The following is a 19339-nucleotide window of genomic DNA, read 5'->3' as shown; positions in this document are numbered from 1 at the left end:
CCTGGGTTTTTTTCTCCCCAGTATGATAATCCTGTCATGAGAGGAACAGTTTCATCTCACCTAACCTTAAATATTTTAACTGAGGCATCTGAAGTACAGTTTATCCTGGAGATGAAGGTACCTCCAGAGCATGATTTAACACACCCAGAATTGGAACCATCCCCAAGAAATGCCTCTTTCTCTTTGCTCGTTAGGAAAGGAGCCTCAGGCCTCCCAGCTTCAACACCTGAGCAAATGCCTGTTCTTACTTGTGGTAAATCCAGATCACAGGAACTAGAAGGTATTTATATAAAACATTTAATGGAACAAGTATTACAACATTCTTCCTGCAATCATGAAGATGTAAACGTTCATGTTCTTAACCAAAATCCCAAAGGCAGTTATTTGTGGGAATTGTAAAAACCAGCAAATAACCAACCCAATTATGCTAAAGACAGTGTAGGAGAAAGTAGCTTGTGGCCTTTACAAAGTGGGAAGACTTGTATTCCCTATAGTAATTTCTCATTTTTCCTGTTTTATCTATCTAGGCAAAGAATTTAAACCGCTTGGGTCTGGTGGAGGAGCACACCCTTATCAGGCTGATCACGGACGGACTCCCAGCGTGCTGGGACTCCCAGCTCTTCATTAAGGATTTGCATTTTGATGGGGTGCCCGTGAGGATTTACCTCCCAAAGGAACCATCTGCAAGCAAACGGAGAGGAGTCATCTTCATACACGGAGGATGTGGCATTTTCGGGAGCTTCAGTAAGGAACTGAAAGAAAAAATGCGACTATTTAGCTTTTTTAACTGCCCCTGTTTTTAAAAACTCCTGACCTTAAGAAGTCACTGAAGCTTAGTTTGAGAGACTGGAGATAGAAAGCACTCAGTGTTTCTTTTTATTTTTTTAAACTCTCTAATCTGCACTTACTTAAATTATTTTAAAAGTATTTAAATTATTTTTAATAGGATATAGCACTCTTTATCATAGAACCATTAAGGTCATGAAATGGTTTGGGTGGAAGTGACCTTCCACCCAAATCTTCTTCCACCTCCTGCCATGGGCAGGGACACCTTCCACTATCCCAGGTTGCTCCAAGCCCCATCAATCCTGGCCTTGGACACTTTCAGGGATGGGACAGCCACAGCTTCTCTGGGCACCCTATGCCTGGGCCTCACCACACTCATAATAAAAATATGTTCTTTACATGGAAACAAATTCTATCCTCTTTCAGTTTAAAACCACTGCCCATTCTCTAATAGTAATAATCATAATAATTCCTTATTTTACACACAGATCAATGAGCTGTCTAAATGTATGAATTACACAGCAAGTCCTGATGACCAAAAGTCTAGATTATTTTTATCCTAAAGAAAATCTGGGTACTCACTAAACAAGTAAGGAGCTGACAAGATAGTGTTGTAATATGTAATGAAAATATAAGGGAAAATACTGACTGAAGTTATCTAAGATATTAATTACATCAACAACATTTGTGCTTCAGGAACTTATGAAAGGATCTGCAGGTACATAGCCAGGAAATCTGATTCAGTGGTTGTGTCTGTTGGGTAAGTGAAATTCAACCTGTGCTAATCTCAGAATTAGAGAACTCTGCTGCTTACCCCCTGCTTCCCACACACCCCTGAACTTAAATTTCTTTGAATATAAGAAAAGAAACTGAGCTCTAGTGCTGTCTTCCCCACATTGCTGTTATGTGTATGGAATGGCAATGGAAATACCTGAGCCAGGGTTAGAGTTACAGGTTTGTTCATTGTACATCACCATTACCACAGAAATCCTTACCTTTGATAATAAGAAATTATAAGCCAAGTATCAGATTTTAATATTTTAAAATTTTATTATATTAAAATATATTACATATTTTAATATTTGATATTTTTATTTAAAATAATCTGGGATGATTTTAAAGAGTAAATAATGAGTCTAAAATTTAGTATTTTTTAAAACCAGCATGGGCCGCTGTTTCCTACAAAGATGTTTTGATTATGGAAAATACATGATGGTATAAAGAAACCTTAATTTCCAATAAATTCTTCCATGAAGAAGTTTGTTATTAAAGGATTTTTTTTTTTTTTAATTTGGAGGAATTGGTTTTGAGAAGCAAAGGAAGGAAATGTTGTTCTGATATGCTTCTGTCATAGCAGGGGTAATAATTAGCATTGACTCCACGATTGGAGAAGGCTGATCAATCACTTTATTGTACCATATTATATTATACTATTCTATTCTATACTCTATTAAGAAAACACTCATTGCTCTTGCAAACAGCCCAATACAGACAGACCAGACTGGTTAATTGAAATCCAAACACCATCACCAGTGGCCACTTAAGAAATCACCCTTTGGTAAACAAATCTCCACAACACATTGCACATGTGCACAACAACAGGTGCAGCAAGTGGAGATAAGAATTGCTTATCATTCTTTTTTCTGATCTTCTCACAGCTTCTCAGGGAAATCCTGGGAGAGGTCTCTCTTTCTGTTCAGAGGATATGTGATTACCACATGCTTCAGCATGTAAAAACTTTAAACGAGATATAATTAATGACGTAATTAATATTGGTTTGGGGGGAGTTTTTGCATGGGATATATTTCAGATGAGACACTCAGAATGTGTAACACCTTTTCTACTTCTCAGGTATCATTTAGCACCCGAGCAGAAGTATCCAGCCCAAACTCTGGAATGTCTCTCTGCTACCCTGCACTTCCTGAAAACTGCAGAGACCTACGGGGTGGACCCCGCTCGGATTATTGTTTGTGGGGACAGTGTAGGGGGCACATTCACTGCCACTGTTTGCCAAGAGCTAGGGCACAGGACAGATATCCCAAAGATTCGTGCCCAGGTCCTGATCTATCCATTTCTCCAAGCATTGACCTTCAATCTGCCATCTCACCAGAAAAATTCTGCTGTTGCCTTCCTGACCCAGGAGCGCACAGTCAGATTTCTTCTCAAATACCTGAATAAGGATTGCTCCCTGAAGGAACCAATTCTGGCTGGTTCTCATGTTCCTGAGAGTATAAATTCGAAATATAGGAAATGGATAAATCCAGATCTTATCCCGGACGCGTTTAAACTGGGCTATAAACCACCACTCCCCGCTTTGTTTTCACCTCGAGTCCACCAAGAAGTGCAAGAACTGTTTGAGCCCTGGGTCTCCCCGCTGCTGGCAGAGGATGCTGTTGTTTGTGGTGTCCCTGACACCTGTATTGTCACCTGTGAGCATGATGTGCTCAGGGATGAAGGGCTGTTGTACAAGAAACGCTTAGAGGACAACAACGTACGCGTGACGTGGCACCACGTGGAAAAAGGCTTTCACAGTGCACTGGGATTTTTTGGATATGGTATCTTCTCTTTCCCATCATCAAGCACTATAATGAACTATGCTATAGACTTTATAAAAGGCTATTAAATCATTTTCTTGCATACAGTGCACTGGTGTTTAGAAAGAGTGTTGTGGCAAGCACATTTCTCTCCCTCTCAAGATTTTTCATACAGGTGCACAGAGAGAAATGAAAGAGAAAATAATTTCTATTTCTGCTCCTTTGTTTTCCTATGTGGAATGTGCTTAGACAATTGTTTACCTAAAGTGAGTGCTTGGTTGGATTCTGGTGAGGATTGTTTGAGCCTGATGGCCAGTCCAACCCACCTGGGGCTGGACTCTCCAGAGAGGGTCACGAGTTGTGTGAGAGTTAGAGAAAGTAGTATGTAGTTTTAGTATCCTCCTTTTATATAGTATATTAATGTATTTTAGCGTATTTATAATAAAGAAATAATTCAGCCTTCTGAATTGAGTCAGACATTGTCATTTCTTCCCATTGGGTTTGCCTGCATTTACAATAGAGTGTGATTCAATTAAGTATTTACAAGCTATCTGGCCATTAGAGTCAAGGCAAGAACTTATGACATTAGCATGGTCTGCTGAATTCTGATTTTTACTTGCTATTACTTAGGAACGTGATATTTAGAGGTTCTTTGTAAGCTTGCTTTAATGCTCTCTTCTTGCTTTGTAAAAATTTTTGTTGTCTTCATATGTCAAAGAATAAAAACTCATAGTAACAAAAAAAGTATTCTAAATGTGTAAGTTAAAATCCCATGCAGTGTGTGAATAATTAGCCATGTGCACACACTAGTGCCCCCAAAATCAGCATGGCAATACCTCTGGGGCATGGAGATTCCTTCCCTACTTCAGGGATGAATAATTACCATCAGAGTGTCTGTACAGACAAACAAGAGCTTTGCATTTATGTTTAAAATCTGAAGGAAGGAATTGGGTGTACTTACAGACCTGATTTTAAAGGGAAATGGGGGACAGGCAGGTTGGTACAGTTCATATGGTGCATGAGATGGGTACCAGGAGGTACCTGAGACTGCAACAGAGATGAAGTGAGGGAGAACTGCTCCAAAATAACTGAATATCCTCTAAATTATATTCTATAAAGTTCCTTTCTAAGCAGCATTTGGTTGTATTCAGCTTACCTGGCTTTTGGGGAGAAAGGATGTAAGTAGCATGGAACTTGCCAAATAATTTCTATGGATACCCAAAGCCAAAGAAACATCTGAGGTGAATTGTTATCTTGCTGCAATTGTCATATTGCTTATTAGGAGAGATCCACCCTTGCTAAACACAGATGCCAAAAATAATTGCCATTACATAACATACATACATAACAAAATAGCTTGGCACAAAATGCCTAGGAATTGTAAAATGTTTAATTGTTGTGCAACCACCTTGCTTGTATAAAATCCGTGGAAAGAGGTTAGTACATGTCTACTCTCTGCCAGGCAAGCTGTGAGTAGGAAGAATACCGTGGGCTTATTAATGTTCCATGTTGTCACCATGTTAATGAACGCTGCTGACAGGTGAGCTGCTTCACATCTCTGCAGCAACAAGTCACTGCTCAAAGGTTCCCATTCTCCAGTCCCTCTCAGCAAAATGATTTTACATTTCTTCATACTCTGTTGACACAAAAGGGAGTTTATTTGTTTCATTTTTCCTGTTGCAGGCAATTTGCTCTTCAAGCAAAGAAGTGCTTCCAGGGGTAACTAATGTGATAGTTCCAAATGTTCATTTCTTTGAGGACTTCAGGATCTGCTTTGATTATGAAGACAAAGGTTGGGTTACCAGCTCACACATTAGTAGCTAAAGCTGAGCCAACAGTCTGTATCTGCTATAAAAGCATTGCAAGAAGTTGAATGATATTGGACAAGTTGGAGAATGTTGGCAAGTTCCAGAACTAGGGAGGTCTGTACAGTTCCACCTTGTATTTTTTAAGTTATGAGATGGTCACAGACAAGCTCATGCTATTTTACACACAGTTCAGTGCAGCATTATACTTCTTGTCAGTTCAGCCACTCAATACTTGTTTTCTCCCTGTTATCAGTCTCTGGAATTATGCCTCATTTATGGGTCAATGTCCAAACTTGACACTGATCTACTCCTGAGATTTATCCATTGGTCTTTAATTTACTATGAATAATAACAAATTTAGCTTTATAATATGGCAGCAGCATTATTAGTTCTCTTGAACATGCAGTTCTCTTTAATTATGGATTATAACCATTGAGTGCAGATGGGTAAGCAGAGAACAGCAAGTGCTGAAATAATGTATTCTTTTTTAATCATGACTCCCAGATTTTCTAAATCTTAAGAAATCACATTATCTCTCTCTATGGAACTTCCTATAGTTTAATTAATTACAGATCAGCTTTGTGTCTTGCATTGCTAAGACAGAATGTTTGAAGACCTTCTTAGAGTCCCCAAAGCATGACATTTTCATGTACAAATTAAAAAAAAAATCACTATAAAACATAATGACAGTCAGTGCCACCTACAGAATTATGAACACCAAAGTCATTCCTCAAGGAATTATGCAGCCAGAGAGCGAGGACTGCAAGCCCAGCTCCTGTTCAAGTTCAGGCTTCCAGCACCAGATGGTTCTCCTGCTCTGCAGAACCCAAAAGGAGCTTCTTGGGTTGCACAACACTCTCTCTGGAATGTTTCCCAGTATCCTAGTACAGGCTTCCATTTACAGTGACTTCTATTGCCAGGGAATGTTTTACATCTACTACACCTGGCTCAGTCTTTCCCCTGGCATGTGCACCCATATCACAGAAAAAGAACAAGGAATGACAAGATTTCAGGCCCAGACATTAAGTTTTCACTGGAAATTAGTAAGAGAGGGAGTCCCTGGTGTAGGAGAAAACAGGGCTTTGGCCTGGTCTATCCCCTGTTTTATCTCACAGGAGCAGAGACAAGGTAAAAAAATTATCAGAGGCTAAAAAGAGCATTTATTTGAAAGATTATGTAGGGAATGGTTTTCTCCATCCTGAGCCCCAAGCTTGTGAATTGCTGAGACTAAGTTTACACAGCATGGCCAAAGGAAAAAGCACATGATTATTTCAGAACCAACTAGTTTGTTTCTTTGACAGCTTCCAGCACATCCAGTCTTTGTGTGTAGCCCCTGGGGCTGCTTTGAAGTCCAGACCTTGCCAATGTGCCCAAATGAGTCAAGACCTACCAGCTGTGGGTGAATTGGCACCACAAAGATTTAGGGTGTGGCTGAATTGGCACCACAAAGGTCTAGATCACAGAACTATAGGTGGTAAGAGCTCCAGTACAAAGGATCTTGTCACAGGTGTCAAGAGCATTCTTAGATCCCCAGAAGGGCCAAATCTGGTAGATGTACTTAGACCACACCTCACCCACCGGGACAGCAGAGTTTAGTATAGGCCAATTAATTACTTTCACTATTAAATGCTGAAGAAGGGAGCTGCAATCATGTTTTGTGCAACAGTATTTCCCAATGCTCTTGCCTGAGTTGTAAGAAAGCTGAACCCTCTGTGCACTGCCGTTTCCCAAGAGTGTTCCAATTCCCAGGCAATGTGCCTTTCACCTAAATCTCTTATCAATATGGGCATGAAATGCCATTATCCAGAAGGATAATCAAAAAGGAATCAGATTTTATTTAGCATATGAATAACCTTCTGGCAAGGGAGGGAGAGGCATGGGGACATTGGGAAATGAAAATCCACAAAGAGATGTTGGATAAAATGAAGAAACAGTTTGGAAGAAACAGAAAGAGCAGAACATGGAATCAGCAGCTTCTCAGAAAGTATAAGACCAGACTCAAAAATGAAGCTCCATCCTGCTTATTCTAAACAGTTTCTGAAGTCAGGTATCAAGCCTGAGCCATTTCCTTTGCAGGTCATGGAATGTCATAGTCAATGGAATAAGCATGCTAAAGCCCTGGGGTTCTCTGTCTTTAGTTTCATTTTATTATACAATTCAAGGTCAGCTCATCCCTTGTATTATTTTATTAGTAATTAAGAAAAAATTTACAGACTTATTTTACCCACACTGTGATTTTTCAGAATGAGAATCTGCTGCCTTCACAGGCTAAGCAGACTGCTAAAAAACACAGTTCCCAAAGGTAACATCACGCGAGCTGTGCTTTACAGATATTTTTTGCTTCAGGTTAAATCTTATCACTGTAATTGTGTATGGAAAAGTATGTTATCTCCAGAGGAAGATCCTAGAGCTCACCACAGAAAAGAGTGGGCTGCTGATGTCTGGCCAGTGCCACTAGCCCTGACATCATGAAGTTCAAGTCTAGTTTTCATCAGTTGGAATCGTATTTCTACCTGGACTGACATCTGCACATGATATCTTCTGGGAAGATAGAGACTGCAGCACTACCAAGAGGCAGATAAAGAACCAAACAAAAACCTGCTGCTGCAGGAGAAGAGCCACTGAGGAGGATGAGGCAAGAACAGCTCTCAGATCAGGCTGCAGTTGCCTCTGGCTCCATTAGACTCAAAGGTGCAATGTCAGCAGCATCCAAAATCTGCCATCACAGGTGATGAAACACATCTGTGACACTGAGCCTTGATTTCCATAAAAGTATGAAAAAGGCATGGAGGCACAACAAAGCAGGAATGTGAGCAGCTCGGAAGATGATTACCAAGAAATGCTGCACGGGAACTCACAAATAATAAAGACTTGCCGTGAATCAAAAACCAGAGAGAGAAGAAGCTTTTGTATTCCCATAAACTGCCACTACAATGACCCATCAAGTCCTAGTTCTGCTGTAATGGGCACAGCCTTGTTCCTGCAAATGTGAAAACGGCTTATGCAAGATTCTCCCACAACTAATTGTTACTGTCTAATTGTACAGTCGGGTTACCACATGTTTTCATCTTCCTACTGGCATTTTTAAAAGCTGGATTATGAGCTATGACGAGAACAGCTGTGCCTTTACCTTCAGAAATCCAAAAGTCTGAAAAAGGGGAAGGAGGCCACAGCTGGTTCCTTCTCAGGCTCCTACCAGCACAGCAAGATGGAAATTCTCCTGGCCATTTTTCTCTCTGTTTTGACTGGCATTGTGGCAATTGCTTTCTATTATGAACACCCCAAAGCAGAAGTTCCTCATGGAATCAGTGAGCACCGAAAGCTTTATGTTCTTCATTACTTCATTAACTTTGGGTTTGGTCTGGTAAGTAAAACTTATTAAAGTTTGAGTTTTTAATTCTGTTTCTGTTAGAGGGTTAATGGTTTGGTGATGTTTTTTAGAATCAATGTTTAAATAAATTGCAAATATGCAACTGGACTGATTAGGTGATGTAAGCAGATTCCTTCAGCTGTGCTGGGCACAACAGACTCCCCTCTTTGCTATACAGAACCAAAGGCAGTATTTATGAAAAATAAAATTGGGCAGACTGTGCAATTCCCAGTTTTTTTCTGACAGCCTTTGTTTTAGCTTTTCATGCCTGCTGCCCCAAGGCAGTGCTGGAAGGCTTAGGAGGTAACTTGCCCTGTGTATGTGGAATTTCTGCTCTCTGTAGCACCGTGCTTGCTCACAGAGGGAGCAGCTAAATGATGTCTGTGATCTCAGCTCTCTCCTCCAACCCTGTCACTCTCCTCCTGAGCCATCTGAGCAGAGCTGCCACATTCATCATCATTTGCCTTTCAGTATGCCTGAACAACTTTCTTCTCTGAGACAGTACACCTAATACCTAAAGTGACTTTCTGTGTCATTGTTTTTGGCACATTTTTGATCCTTCCTCGCTTTTCATCCTTGTTTCTTTTCAGAACTAAAACATGACATGCACTTGTCTTTCTGTTTCATCAATCATCCTGTCCTGAATTAACTGTTGCCTGCCCCAGTCATTTTAAAAACCCTTCTGTGACATCTAAACTAAGCTTCTTTTAGTTGTTTAAATTGTGAAAAAAGCCTGTTCAGTCTCTTTGGCTTGTGCATAACATTTCACTTCAATTCTGTGTTCTAATGTTAATTCTTCCTTTCTTTCACTGCCCCATTGCTTAGTTTTTGTTTTAAATCAGTGAGCTCCCAAGAAGGTGACTCACCATGTCTCTGGTGCCACACCCAGGCCTCAACACTACTTTGACAGAAAACCAATAAAATAGGATCTGGATTTTCTTACAAGTATTATACAGTGTATAAACTGTGTGATTGCTCTTTATCCATCAATGTTTTATTTTTGTGTAATTCATTTGTTAAAAGTGAACCTGCAGTATTTAGAAATTTACTGGTGATTTATGTAATTGTAAACTTCTGATCTTAAAATTTTGGATCCTTTCTGCTCGCCAGTGAGAGGCCAAGCACAGGCACTGTCACACACTGCCTGAAAGGAGCAGACAGATAAGGACATTAAGGGAGGGTTAAACCAAAGTTTAAATGCAAGTAGAGTTCACATCATGTAGCAACACTTGCTATGGCTGTTGGGCAAATTATTTGTGCCAAATTCTTTCAATGGCTAACAATTAATGAAGTCAAAACTGCATGGAAAATTAAAATATACAAGTATATCCAGTGTTCAGCTGGGACAAAAGGCAACACCAAAACACTGTGGTTGGCAAGGTTTCCTAGGACACCTTTTACTATTTTCAAGACAAAGATGATCTCCATATTCCATGCAGATACAGCTAATGGCAGGTTTAACCTTTACTGTTACAAAATTATTAGTGTGAGGAAAGAAATTACCCGAGGGAAGTTGAAGAATAAATAAGTAAAGTTATTTTCCCACAGATATAGATCAGGAGTTCTATGGAAGGAATCTGTATGAGACTATAACTTTGCCACAAAACAATCCTTCCTGTGTATGGGATCAGCTCTTCAGATGACCTAAAATAGGACACCTACACCAAATTTAACAGGGTCATGTTACTGAGCCACATGAGGTCTGTGAAATATGAGGTGAAAACCACAAGGGCGAGGTTTTAAGATCCAAGCAGTGAAGATCTTTATATGTATAATTCTCATTGAAATGCATATGCATGAATAATGGCAGCACAACATACTGAATTACCCATCAGAGATCTCTGCTGTGGAAGTAGTGCAAAATTGAATCCAATATAGTGGAAATGCAGAGATACTGCTTCATATTTTTCATCTTGAGCAGGAATAGACTAGAGCAGGCTACAAGTGAAACAGCTTAAAGCCATGCAGATGGAATGGAGTAGAGGAGCCCACAGTGACATAAGAACCTTAGCCCGAGTGTTTAAGTAGGAATCAGTGAGCTGTGAGATGATCAAGCCAGGGTTGAAAGCTCTCCTTGCTCAGGAGGACAGAGACGTGGTAGATGCTGTGGATTTTTTTTCCTGCAAGCTTAAACACAGTGTGAGTTTGGGAAACAAAAGTATTGGCTATGTTTCTTCATCCAAAGCTAAGGTTTAAAATACTGGAACTATTCTGTATTTTGTACAGGCACATGGCTACTGAAACACCTGACAATGTGAAGTATTTGACACCTTTTATCTACTATTGATAACCTGATTGTTTGCCTACTGAATTGACCATGGAGTTTAAAAATTTTCATTGTCAATCTCCAGGATAGGTAGAAATTTACACTAATTTGGTCTCTTGTGGTTTCTTTTATCACCAGGCAACATTACTGGACAAAGTAGGTATAATGTCAGAGATCCATTTCCTCAGGGTTGTAATGGCGACAATACCACCTTTAAAGGATACACGACTTCATATCAAGGACTTAAGGTTTGAAAGGGTTAAAGTGAGAATTTACCAGCTAAAAACATCAAACAGTAACCAGAGGAGGGGAATTCTTTATTTTCATGGAGGAGTTGGCCAGTTTGGAAGTATCCGTAAGTATTACAAATAATTGAGGGACACTCCAGAACCACACACACCACAGAATTTCTGATCTGATATGGTGTATCTTAAATTACAAGAGTTAGTGGTTCAACATTATAAATTTAAAAAAATAAGTTCAGGACAGCAGAATCAATTTACTTACATGCAATAGATATCATGTTAAATTGTCTTTATATAGATTGGGTATCTAGAATAGTCTCTAATAATTTTTAATACCTATTTTCTTCCTTCCTCTTTATGCTTATGAGAAAAGTTGAAAATCTCACTAGAATTTTATTGTTATTTTTTGTTCCCAAGTGTGTGCAAGCTTGCATGTGTGTATCGTGCTGTGTGTCTTTATAGTGGAAAAACAAGGAAAAAACACATTTTGGAAAGTGAATGGGAAAGAGATGAGATGGTGCCTCATGCACAAGAAAAATTCTTGTATTTGATTTAGCAGATTTTTTTGTTGTCTTTATTTTAAACAACTTCTCCCCTTCAAAATGACTTTCAAAGTGGCAGCAGTGGCTCTGTCTGTAACTTTTCAAAGAGGGGACCAAACCAATGCATTGATTTAAATTCTAGGTTTCTTACCAGCCAGAAGATTCTCACAGCTGTAAGGAAATGAGTAGCAATGCCCAGATCAGACCATGCCACATGTTACACATGTTGTGTAGCATTAGCCATGCAAGAGAGATGTGGCAGGCACATTCTTCTCTCTCTCAGGATTTTTTCATAGAGGAACACAGAGAGAAGAAAGAGAAAACAATTTCTATTTCTACTCCTTGTTTTTCCCATGTGGAAAATTGGAGAATTGTTTCCCTGGGGTGAGTGCTTGGTTGTATTCTGGTGAGGATTGTTTGAGCTGATGGTCAATCCAACCCACCTGGAGCTGGACGCTCAGAGAGGGTCACGAGTTGGGAGTGAGTTAGATGTGGGAGTTAGAAAAAGTAGTTTTGTAGTTTTAGTATATTCTTTAAATAGTATGTTAATGTATTATAGTATAGTTATAATAAAGAAATCGTTCAGCCTTCTGAACTAGAGTCAGACATCATCATTTCTTCCCACCGGGTTCACCTGCATTTAAAATAGGGAGATAAGAATTGCAGAATATTTTCATTCCATTTATTTTTAAAGCAAGTTGTAATTCCAGTGAACGATTCTGTTTTATAGAGGCCTATGAAAGAATGTGCCGCTATCTCTGCAGGAAGACCAACTCAGTGGTGGTGTGTGTTGGGTAAGCAAACCCCACCCAGGCACTCTGACCCTGCCTTTGCAAGCCTTGCCTGAGCCAAGCTCCTTGTGAAGTACATTTAGTATCTATACGTAATGATCCCGTGCCTTTCACCAGAACTAATTCCTAATTAGTCAACTAATCCCCAATTGTTTATTTCCAAATGAAATCCATTACGGTAATTTTATAATTTGTAGCTAACACTTGAGACATGAAGATGTTTTTGTTTTCTAGAGCCATATTCAAACCACCTTAGGCTGAAAGCCTGGAGTGTAACTGTTTCTCTAGAAAGCACAGCTGCCCAGAACACCAAATACTTGTTTTAGAAGTTCTGAAAAATACAAGAACCTCATGAGTTTAAAACAAGAGGTTACAAACCGAGTTCAATGTATCCGCCCTCAAAAGAAATTTACACATTTGACTCTATTGTCTTAAATTCTTCAGTAAGTTATATTTGAAGGCATTTGCATGAAGAAATGGAAGCAGGAAATCCACATTTAACTTGTAGTCAACCTGAGATGACCATTAAAAGTATTTCTCTGATTAGCTGTAATACTTTTTAAAAAGAAACAATATATACAAGTTCAGGCAAAGAGTTGACTACAATTGCACTAATTGCTGTTTACATCCTAAAATACTTGAAGAACCAATAACTTATTGATTCTGTTTAAAGAATTCAGCTTCCAGAACCCTGAAAAACTTTCAGATTTTCATTATCAATTTTCTATGCTCATATTTTCTATGCTCATATTCTCTAACAATTTGTTGTTAAATGTTCATTTTCTAACTGGAATTAATGATAACTGATTGACACTCCTGCCTTGCCAACTAATTCCAAAACAACTCTCATGTGCCTCCAGTCACCTACAAGATATGTAAAGAAGTATTTTGCAAAGGTAGAGCAGTGTACTGACTCTCCCAAACATGAACAATAGCAAATTATGAATCCAAAGCACTAATTTGGATGAATTCTATTGCTGCAATTATAATCACAGAGTATTTATAAATGAACGGCAAATTCCATTGGGCCCATTCACTAGAAATGACTGTGCTAAAACCCTTTCACTCCTATTTAGGTATCGTTTAGCTCCCGAGCACCCATTTCCAGCCCAGTTTGAGGACTGTCTCACTGCTGCCATCCATTTTCTGAGGACTGCACAAGACCACGGAGTCGACCCTTCCCGCATTGTCATCTGTGGAGACAGCAGTGGAGGGACACTCACTGCTGCCGTGGCCCAAGCTCTGGTGAACAGAAGAGATCTCCCAAAGCTGAGAGCACAAATCCTAATATATCCTTTTCTGCAGTGTGTGGACTTCAATTTGCCTTCTTATCAGCAGAATGAGAGAGTCCCCATTTTGCTAAAGAGGCGAACCCTTGTTCTTGGCTTGAAGTATGTTAATATGGACTTGGGCATCATGGAAGAAGTATTCAAAGGTTGCCACGTTTCAGAAGATCGGAGACTGAAATATCAGAAATGGGTGAGTCCTGACTACATCCCTCATGAGTTTAAAACAAGAGGTTACAAACCAAGTCCAACACCTCTACCCTCCAAAGAACTCTGTGAATTTGTCGAGTCCATGTTTGACCCTGTTTTTTCACCGTTGTTGGCTGCAGACAGTGTTATTGCTCAGCTTCCTGAGACTTTCATTTTGACCTGTGAATTTGATGTGCTTCGAGATGATGGACTGCTGTACAAGAAACGATTAGAGGACCACGGTGTGAAAGTGACCTGGTGCCATCTGCAAGAGGGGTTCCATGGAACACTGTTCTTAGCACTTTTTGGTAGGGTGATAGGATTCCGCTCTGGTGCTAAAGGCCTGGAAAAGATAGTAAATTTTCTAAGACTGATGTAGAATTCCATTTCTTGCTTTCTTTTCCTGATTTATATCTCTTTTTGCTTACAAACTTATTTTTTTAAATCCTCAATTTTCCTTTCCTTAAATCATTACCTTAAATTTCTGCATTGCATCTCTCTACTTTTTACCCACTAAGTTGATTGCATGATGGCCTCTGCTTAATTTTCTCTCAGGAGAGGCAAAATCAGGTGAATTTACACTTCTTTCATCTGCCAGCTCTTCAGTTTTCTCTTGTAGCCATTAAAGATCTCATCCTTATAGCACAGGGTTTGCAATGTGGTCTGGTTCAATAAAGTTCTGGTACTATTGGAACACAAACCACATTTGAAAATTACCTGGGGCAGGTAACAGGAAACAGATCCAGTGAATCTACAGGATCAGTATATAAAAAGTATGGTCAAAGACGTAAGAAAGCCTCTGTCTGGTGAGAGCTCAATTTGAGACAAGCTTAAAGAGAGCTGAATGTAGCAGGAAAAATGTAAACACAGACAGAAATTAAAAAAGGGGAAGAGAAGGAGAGGAAGAGAGGGAAAGGGCAGACTTGGAACTACAGATGTTAAAGTACTGGTTAAAGAAAACATCTATTTTAAAAATCATGCATATACATCTTATGTATAGATAATAGATACATGAGATTATAAAGTAATATCAGTTCCTTTACAAACTGTAGGCCTGCACTGCCTGATGCAGAAAGGACTCTCCCTTTGAGAGACAGTGTCAAGTGCCATTGGAGAAAAAGGAGACTTCTTGAGAAAATTAAAAAAAAAATCAAAGTTAGGCCAATCTTAAACTGTTTACAGCAAGAGATGAACAAGCCAGGAAACCAATACAAAATAAAATGGCATAACAAAAATGTAAAGCTATTTTCTCAGAAATGAACGCAAGTATTGCTGGAAATGTCAGTAAATGTTTTAATTACACCATTCTGAGGTGAATGTATAATTGTAGAACAGTGATATTGTTTCAGGTTTTGTTATAATCTTATATCCAGAATTAAGACAACTTATCATGTCACTAGAAATGTCTTAAATTCTTCAGTAAGTTCTACTTGGAAGCAGGATGCGTTTCCATGAAGAATCAAACACAGGGTAAGGATGCAGTTTTACTGACAGTCAAAACTTCTGACTGTCTTTGCTTAAATTAACACCTGGAACACTGAAATTACTGCTATTCTTGTCAGGGAAATTTCCAGCTCTATAATTTTCAAACAATACTCTCTGTATCTGATATTCCTCTATGTGTTTTCTGCCCCCCACTGGCTCATTTAAACTACACCCAAAAGCAAGGATGCTGCAGGCAGTTATGTAGGACACATGAGCCAACAGAAGACACCCTACAACCAAGGGAAAGGCTTTCCTGCACTGCTCTGCATGGCTATTTACATTCAGCATATGAGCAAAGAAAGCCTGCCAGAACAATATGAATTACAGGTAGTTACATTCACATAGTAATCAGGAAAAAGGGGAAATGTTATAGGGATCTTCCATATGGCATCTCTGAATGAATACAATGCAAGTAAGCATAAAGCTCAGAAAATCTTCTCCAGTGTTTTCCTGATTTCTAGGCACACACTAACATTGACACTGTGGAATGCTGCCAGTTTTCCATGTGGACAACCCGTACCACAAATGCTCAGGTGACACCAGTGGCAGTTTGTCCATGAAGTGATAGAGCAGTAAATTCCTGAAATTAAAATGTACAATGAGTCAGACGAACACAAAGGCTGTTGAACTTCTCATGGATATTACACCCCAAAGACAATATGATGAAGATAATACAGTTTGTTTGGGTTTTTTTTAACCCAGAGAGCTCCTGGGTTATTGATGAATTTTGGCCTATGAAGAACTTAGGAAAATACAGTTGCCAAATAAGTTTCCTTAGCTAGGGCAGTTCCTTCCCATCTTGACAAAACAACTAGCTCCTTCCACAAGGGAAAGTGAGGTGCCCGAGGTGAGCATTCCCTCCAGAGTTTGCACCCTGAGTGAGGTGACAGCCCAAGCTGCCCTCCAGACAGGAACAGGGTGTGGGCAAGGCTGGTCCATCCAGAGGTATTAACCCTAGAGAATGTGGCCATGAGCCACACTTCTTTAGCTGGTCTCTAGAGTTTACTGTAACACAAATAAAAGGATCCAGGAGCAGATTGGAACACTGTTGAAACCTGAAAACTGCTGAGGCTTTGGGAAGCTCAGTGCAGCTGGGAGGGCTTGACACTCTTTGAGCTGCTTTGTGTGACAGAAGATGTTGAAGGAAATGAAGGAAGGGAAAGCAAACTGCCCTGCATTATTCCATCAGCAGATGTCAGCACCAGCTGAGTCTGTAATAACCTGATGAGCATCTGAAATAACCTGGTGAACATCTGATGAGCTTAGGACAAGCTGAGCACTGGCCATGGGCATCTGCCTTTGGCTTCAATACTCTAAAGTCTAATATTTTAACTACTTAAATCCTAAATTTGTGTTCTCTGGAAGGGAAAAACTCCAAATCAGCCAATCTCAGCACAAACCTCTGTGCTCTGGGCACACAGTGTGAATATCTGGAACACATTACCAAAGGTCAAACTGTGGTTTGATTTCAATATTTAACTGAACTTGTTATGCCTTCATAGCCTGAAGCTGTCTTTTCATTATCAGAGTACATTTTAAGCCATAACAACTTTAGATTACCTGTTCTAACCAATCAAGTTTGGAGTGGTGTATTACAGAATTCTACAACTTCAATTATCCTCTGCTTTGCTGTCTTCACATCATCTCTTTATACCACACTAGTTACAATTCACATCCCATAGCATTTTTAAAATAAACAGGCAATTAGAAAACATTCCAAATTTACTAGCTCTATTATTTATAAATAATGTTAATTATTTAAAAGCACTTAACACTATTCTCTGCTTATGATGCCCATTCTCTGTACTCTCAGGCATAATCCTGCAAACTCTGGCTGTTTTTATTGCTGTCTTCCTTGTCTCAGTTATTCACTGTGTTTTCTGATTCTTGTGAGAGTGCAGACCCTGTTAACCTGAATATTTGAACTACTGAGACTCAGACAAACCTGGCCATAGCAAAATAAGGGCAGTTGAAGTTGTTATATTTATATTCAAGCAACTTCTGATTGAATAAGATTCATTTTGATGTGATGACCTGCCATGAAATCCCAAGTGGATGTTCCAGAGCAGCTTTTTGGAATGGAGCAGAATTCATTCACTCTGAGGAACAAAACTGCACAGCAACAGAGACACAGACACCCAACAATCCAGCCACATTTCCCAGTGCTACTCTACAAAACCCTCCAGTTGAATAAACATTTCAAAAATGTACCTGCTCCGAACTGCACAATACAAGATCTGAATTTCCATCACTGAATGCTAATACATAACAATTGTCTTTTTTTAAAAATACAGCTTTTTACTCCAGAATTTGTTAGCAGCTGTTTAGCCTAGGAGTGATTTGGAAGGGACAGACTTCAAAGAAGAGAAGGAAGAAAGAAAAAGCTAAAATAAAGATTTATGCCAGGCAGTGCAAGGTGGCTTTCTGTCGTAAGAGCAAAGCACACAGGAACTAGCTACTTATTTGGGTGGGGAGATGGAGATAATGAAGAGGGAGGACACTGAAAGGTAGGTAGGAGGCAGCTTAAATGCAGAGGCAGATGAAGCAAATACACAGCACCTTTAAAAACCATAGATGTATGGTACAGCATGTACTAAGCTGTAATTTCTTAAAGCTTCTTATTGTCACTGTGAAGGGCATATTAAATCCATCTCACAGATCAGAAGAATCAGGCTTACAGGTATGAAAAGCTCTGAGATGCTTTCAATCAGTTGTCTGCATAGTGTAAAATGAAGAAATGTGAACTGAAGTATGGCAAGTTTCATGCTCTACGTGGTAAAAAACAAAGTCAGTTAAACTACTCTATGGATTCTAATTGTTCTGCTAAATTACTAGAAAAAATAAGAATAACTTTGAAAAGCAAGGCAAATTATATTTACCAGAGTGTTTAACTTTGAAATGAACATTAAAAAACTAAAGAACTCTATCAGAAGCTATTAACTCTGGGTTTAAATTTTCTTTGTGATACTTTATTTTTTCCTGTTTTCTGCTTCCTGGCTACACCTGCTGGATACCTCAGTCTTCACAGCTGACTACCATTCTTTAGTTACTCACCATAGGATTTCCTGTGTTACACTGAGTAGCTCTGCAATAGTCAGCTGACTCCAGCTTAACAGTGCTGGAAACAGCCTGCAATCACAGGTGAAATGTGTTGTAATGTTTTAGAGAAAGACTTCACAATAAAACCATTAACTCACGATAGTCACAGAATTTATTAGCACCAACACCCCTGAGTGCTCCTGCCTTGCATAGTGTTGGGTTTGTCAGCTCCTGCCTCTCCCACTAATAATTAAGGGGAAGCTGATGAATTTTACACATTCTCAGACATTGATGAATTTTACACACTCTCAGCCTACAAAGCTATGTGTGATTCCACAGCTACAGAAGCTTTAGAAAACCCACAAAGCTGAGTCTTGGGAAAACCTACAAAGACCACATTTCTTTGGGTAGGTATCATTATTGTACTTCACCTTCCCATCATTACTATAGCTATTAGAAATATGCTGAAAAATCAAGAAGAGAGTGAATTTTAGAATGCAGAAATGGAGGCTTGCTGATAAGAAAATGGGAAGAATTTACCCAACTCTTGTTAATTCTGTACTCATCAAGCACTACGTTAACCAATTAAACTCCAGCAACACCAAGTTCAATGAATAAAGAATCATTTTGTGAGCTCTGAGTAGCTGTTTTATAACAATAAAGAGCCACATGAGGCCCATAATTCTCATTACAATGTCAAACTTCACACTGTTTTAATTTTCTCTGGTTTACTGGAATCTCATCAACATTTAGTTAGTGCAAGGCTTTTCTCATTTACAGGTGGAAGGACTTTTCCCTCGTGGAAGTTGAAAAACAAAAATATGGCTATAGCAAAACACATAAAACACCCACCATTTAAAGAACTACCTCTTTACTGCCAGATAGAGAAACCTTTTTGTTTGCAAAGATACAAGGTACTCATTTTATGCAGTGGAGTCAAATGAAATAAAAACATTCTTTTGACATTTACCACCTCAAAAACAACTGGGAAAAAAAAC

At 39.2% G+C, this 19339-nt stretch overlaps 2 protein-coding genes and 1 long non-coding RNA gene across 3 annotated transcripts in view; 2 read left to right on the top strand and 1 right to left on the bottom strand.

The window, feature by feature from the left end:
- LOC146765670 (uncharacterized) overlaps window positions 1–988 on the bottom strand; it is a 10518-nt gene extending 9530 nt beyond the window's left edge. The window contains exon 1 of the long non-coding RNA XR_014949801.1: window positions 666–988. This is a non-coding gene — a long non-coding RNA (uncharacterized LOC146765670). The remainder of the gene's footprint in view (window positions 1–665) is intronic.
- LOC110476776 (arylacetamide deacetylase-like 4) overlaps window positions 1–8332 on the top strand; it is a 12063-nt gene extending 3731 nt beyond the window's left edge. The window contains exons 2-4 of the mRNA XM_077788244.2: window positions 528–744; window positions 1483–1546; window positions 2638–8332. Of these exons, the coding sequence (XP_077644370.1) occupies window positions 528–744; window positions 1483–1546; window positions 2638–3409 (1053 nt within the window). The 3' untranslated portion in view covers window positions 3410–8332. The remainder of the gene's footprint in view (window positions 1–527; window positions 745–1482; window positions 1547–2637) is intronic.
- LOC110476775 (arylacetamide deacetylase-like 4) lies at window positions 8318–19339 on the top strand. The gene is made up of 4 exons (XM_021542023.3): window positions 8318–8492; window positions 10903–11119; window positions 12282–12345; window positions 13419–19339. Exons 1-4 carry the CDS (start codon window positions 8337–8339, stop codon window positions 14194–14196), a joined length of 1215 nt encoding a protein of 404 aa, XP_021397698.3. The 5' UTR covers window positions 8318–8336; the 3' UTR covers window positions 14197–19339.

This window comes from Lonchura striata, chromosome 21 (assembly GCF_050655825.1).
Source record: "Lonchura striata isolate lonStrDom1 chromosome 21, ASM5065582v1, whole genome shotgun sequence".
Taxonomy (NCBI): Eukaryota; Metazoa; Chordata; class Aves; order Passeriformes; family Estrildidae; genus Lonchura; species Lonchura striata.
The sequence above is the reverse complement of the archived record's forward strand: the minus strand, read 5'-3'. Positions and strand labels throughout refer to the sequence as shown.